A 4,752-nucleotide genomic window follows, 5' to 3' on the forward strand; every position below is an offset into this window, starting at 1 on the left:
TTAACCACGACAATACCGGATAGGGTTGGAAATCAAACCAAATACGGTTTTCCGAAAGAGCGGTTGCGAGACAACGTAGCAAAGCGGATTGAGTAGGCTATTCACGTAGACCAGCCACAACGGTACCAGGTATAACCAGGACGGGAGCCGCGGATTGAAGAAAGCCGGATCGATCGAGAAGCCGATTGTGACGACGCACATTGGTAACCACGTGATGAAGAAAGCTATGGCGACAAAGAGGAGCGTTTTGGTGGCGCTGCGAACTTCAGAGGCCGATTCTCGCTTGGCAACTTTCGGACCTCCCTATAGAGAAGATATTGAAATGAATACATTCTTATAAGAAGTAGTAAAGATGGATGAATACCAACAGTTCATGCATCAATATTGGATTGGGGGTTTAAAAAAATCATAACCAAGCAAGTAGTGGGCCCTTGTTACACTCACAAATGGAATAATTCCCACAAATGCAACAACGCCCACAAATGTAACAACACTTTATCCACAAATGTAAAAACATCCGCCAATGTAATAATACTTTTCATTTCTTTTCTTTTATTTCCATTTTCAACAATTACAGTTTGTTTTTTACATTTTGACATATAAATAACAAAACATATTTCAAGTATCCCTGTACAAAAACTATATTCAAGATTATTACATATCAGGTTGCAAAGGGAGGATGCTGCTAAAAAGCGGAGCTTGTGGAGTGCAGCCTCCTAATAAATATTCTTGTAGATACATAGCATATAAACATCAAATTAACAACTGGAACATAAACCAGTTAAATTAAAAAGAAATAGGAGATATTAAAATAGAAAAGGAAGTAAGAAAAGAGAGAGTCTAAAGGTCTCCAGAATCCAGCCCCAGCACTCACATACAGACCTCGCTGATCAACAGGAAAACGAAAGAGTGCACGTCACATGATAATAATGTTTGATTAAAAAAATACAAGAGTTTGAGTGATGAAGAGTTAATTCAATGGTTATCTCGGAGAAAATGTTTGAACTTATGTTTGAAAGAATTAAGGCTTGGTGAGTTTTTAATGTTATTGTTAATAGTTCCCCAGAGTCTAGGACCTTCGAAAGTAAAAATTGATTTTGCAAATATGGTCCGGGGTAGTGGTAAATGGAATTCATCTGATTGACGTGTGGGATATTTGTGAAGAGTTTTGTTTTTGTTAAATGAAGAATTAAATATGGGTGGTAACATATTATTGTTTAACTGATACATGAATTGACCAAAATTTTATTGGTACAGTGCTTTTATTTTTAGAATGTTATTGTTGAAAACAACTGATCTGTGTGGGATCTCCAGGACATGTTGAAAATAGCACGAAATGCCTTCTTTTGTAAAAGCAATATTCTATCTAGGTAGGTTGAGTGTGTATTTCCCCAAACTTTACCCGCGAATTTAATAATTTTTGATCACCCACAAATTGAATAATGACTTTACTCACAAATTCAATCAATTTTAAGGGATATTTTGACAAATTCATTCTAAACTAAAACCCTGACGTAATGCATATATATATAGCGCATAGGTGCAAAGTCTTTTCTCCGGACTCGGTTATTCAAATTATTTAACAGAGCTTCCAAACAAAGACCCCACAATTTTTTAATGCTGAATATTATGGAGATATAGCGTAGTCTTTCCTGCAGACCCTTTTTTCAAAATACCAAATAATACAAACATAGGCGGGGGAAACGGGGGGGGGGGGGGGGGGGTGGGACGTGTCCCCCCTTATTTTTTTTTTAAACTTTTTTTTGTGCTTGTCAACAATTTTACCTGTGTCCATCCAAAAATTTCAGGTGGACACCCCCTAATTTTTTTGGCTTTCGCCACCAATGAATACAAAACAAAATAATTTTTTCTTCTAAATCTAAGACCAAACAATCCTTCAAACTAAGAACCTGTATAGAAACAAAGGTTTAGAATGTTGAGTTTATTCCAAACCTAGTCATTTCGAAAAGAAAAAAGAATCTTCAAATTATAAGACCCTATTATATTCTTATTATTCTGAAGTAACACGAGTATCAAAGTGTAGTCTTATCTTCAGAAGCGGTTATTTAAGCTAAGAACTATCCTCAAAATTTAGACCCATTGAAAAAATATTGGTTTAGAGCGTTGTCTTAATCCACACCAAGTTCTAAAAAAACACATTAAAAATACAACAAAACATTAACCTTAAAGCTAAGACCTCCCATTTAATTAAATATTGATTGCTGCTTATTTCATTGTAAGGGAGGTGGTAGGGCCTAATAATCTCGTTTTTTATTTTTCTTTATAATCTTAAAATCATGCCAGGTCTAAAGAAAAGACTACGCTTTCATATTCGTTTTATTTCACAGGAATCTTGTGATTGGATCCATGTTTTCAAGATTTCTTTTCTTAATTTTTCAAATAATTAGGTCTGGAATAAAGACAACGTTATAAACCTTTGTTCATATCAGGTTCTTAGTTTAAAGGATTGTCGGTTCTTAGATTTTGATTTTATTTCTTGTGTTTTATGATTTGTTATTTTGAAAGAACTGGGTCTGTAGAAAAGACTGCGCTATATTTCCATGTTATTTAACATTGATAAGATTATGGGGTCTTAGGGAGATTCGTCAAAATGTTTTAAATAACCGGGTCTGGAGAAAAGACTTTGTGCCTTTGCACAATATGAATGTTATAGTTTGGAACAGATTCGGTAAAAGTTATTACATTTATCCGTCAAATAAATACAATTGTTGGTGCAGAGTTATTATATTTATGGACGTTTATTACATTTGTCGGTGTAACACACCTATCTATTTTGAAAGGATGAAGTGAGAAAAGTATGCTCTTAAGACGCTAACGCTTTTGGATTCAGCCATTTCAAATAATTAGTTTGCTTCGTTACCGTGATGTTACAGAAAAAAAAATGAGTGGAAATAATAACTTACTTATATCAATTCCGAGTGTCTATGGTGCATTTAATCAATCAGGATTAAAATGCATTATCAAAATATCAATGGTTATTATCAGTTCCCAAGTCATAATTCTGTGCATACAAATCTATAATAGTAACGATAATAGTTCATTTTTATAGCGCTTTTCCATGACGGCTCACAGCGCTTTACAGCATATTATTACCCCGGCCATTTGATTTATTTAAATCCAGCATAAAAAGTGCACAACATCCACTTCCTGAGGAGCAGTGGCAGATCCAAAGGGGGGGGGGGGGCAAAGGCAGTCCGTGCCCGCCCTTGAGAGCCATAATCAAAATTTGTAATGTAAATATACGATTTTTTTCATAAGTGTCTCCCCCTACCCATTTGAGGATTTTTTTAGGTGAGTAATGTAGAGTTCAAATAAACGAGACTAGGTTGTATTAATAGCTCCATAGTTGTATAGTGGCTGCCTATATTTGACACAGGCAGAGAGCTTGGAGTCTAGACTTCACTTTAGACATAGGCGTTATTCCATAAAATAATCAACCTTTTTGTACGTCCGACCAACATTTTTCTCAAGTTTTACTTCACCTCATAAACTGACCAAGTCAATGTCCCTTGAGAACTTACAGACTGTCAAAAGAACAAGAAATCAGAGACAGAAAATTTCATGAAGGTCCCACATGTAGGGGTAGGATGTAAATATTTTATGGAATTGCCCATAGTATATTCTTTAAAGTGTCAAAGTTGAGTCTGTATTTGCAGAATAATTGGACTGTTTGAATACTTACCATCTCCTTGGTATTTTGAGGGCGCTGTTCCATGTCAGTACCGTCCTCCTCGCCCTCCTGCTCCGATTTCCCCTGTCCTGACTGGCTGATGCTGGCAACGAACTCCTTGCGGATATGCTTCCGACCAGTCGTCTGCTGAATCTTGACAAAGATCCGTATATAAAGGACTAGGATGATAATGAAAGGCACGACGAACCGCATGCAGATGGTCACAAAATAAATGGTCGGGTTTCTGACATACCATGGTAAACAACCCGAACTGTTGGTGTACCCAAGAATAAACTCAGGAATTGTCGAGAACGAGAACCATAACAGGAGCGAAGCAACCCACACGGCGATGTTCGCGTAGATCGCCTTTCGCTTGCTCCTGGTGGTGAAATGCCCGATGGGATCGTAGGTGGCTCGGTGTCTATCGATGCAGATGGTGACGATGATCAGATTAGCTACGAATTGGACAGTGCTGATGGAGCTGTTATAAACGCTGCACCAGGCATCACCCGGGAGTGGAAAATGACCAAGATAAGTGTGTAGGCAGGGGATAATCAGGACGATCCCAAAGAGAAAATCCGAAATAGCAAGGTTTATGATGAAGTAGTTGTTGTAGCCGCGGAGGCGTTTCTCGACGGCAAATGCTGCCAAGCTGAGGCCATTGGTCGTCACGATGAGGGCCACGAGGAGCAAGGGTAGGAGTAGGGCGTGAAGACCTCGTCCCTCCTCATCCGTTTCCGTCGCTACTGTTTCTTCTTGCTCCTGAAAAACGTCGGTTGTATTCCCGCCCCCGTACATGACTCTCACTAAGGAGTTGGTAATTTAATGTTTTTAAATTTGTTAATTTTACCAGTGGCACTCTGGCTGACCGTCACTTAAGGTAGTATTTCGATACCAAAATGTTTGGACTTATATACGAGGCAGTACCCTTTGATAGGCATATCACTTTTTCAGTAGATCAGGTGTCCGTTTGTTGTTAGCACTGACAAGTTGTCCTACAGTTACCATATCATCAGTCAGAGGCCAGTGCTTCTTAGCCAATCAAAAACGAGGATTTCCCT

The 4,752-nt window shown here is 38.0% G+C and overlaps 1 protein-coding gene across 1 annotated transcript; it reads right to left on the bottom strand.

Moving 5' to 3' along the window:
- On the bottom strand, window positions 1–4,489 carry LOC121419528 (muscarinic acetylcholine receptor M4-like). The gene is made up of 2 exons (XM_041613983.1): window positions 3,704–4,489; window positions 1–303 (listed from the first exon to the last, which is right to left on the bottom strand). Exons 1-2 carry the CDS (start codon window positions 4,487–4,489, stop codon window positions 1–3), a joined length of 1,089 nt encoding a protein of 362 aa, XP_041469917.1.
- Window positions 4,490–4,752: the final 263 nt, after the last annotated feature.

Source organism: Lytechinus variegatus, chromosome 8 (assembly GCF_018143015.1).
Source record: "Lytechinus variegatus isolate NC3 chromosome 8, Lvar_3.0, whole genome shotgun sequence".
In the NCBI taxonomy this organism is placed as follows: Eukaryota; Metazoa; Echinodermata; class Echinoidea; order Temnopleuroida; family Toxopneustidae; genus Lytechinus; species Lytechinus variegatus.

What these genes read in the sequence shown, in the direction of transcription:
- LOC121419528 (XM_041613983.1), bottom strand. Translation starts at nt 4,489, where the DNA reads ATGTACGGGGGCGGGAATACAACCGACGTTTTTCAGGAGCAAGAAGAA. An exon ending in CTCAAAATACCAAGGAGATG is followed by an intron (nt 304 to 3,703) that starts GTAAGTATTCAA and finishes TCTTCTCTATAG; the next exon opens with GGAGGTCCGAAAGTTGCCAA.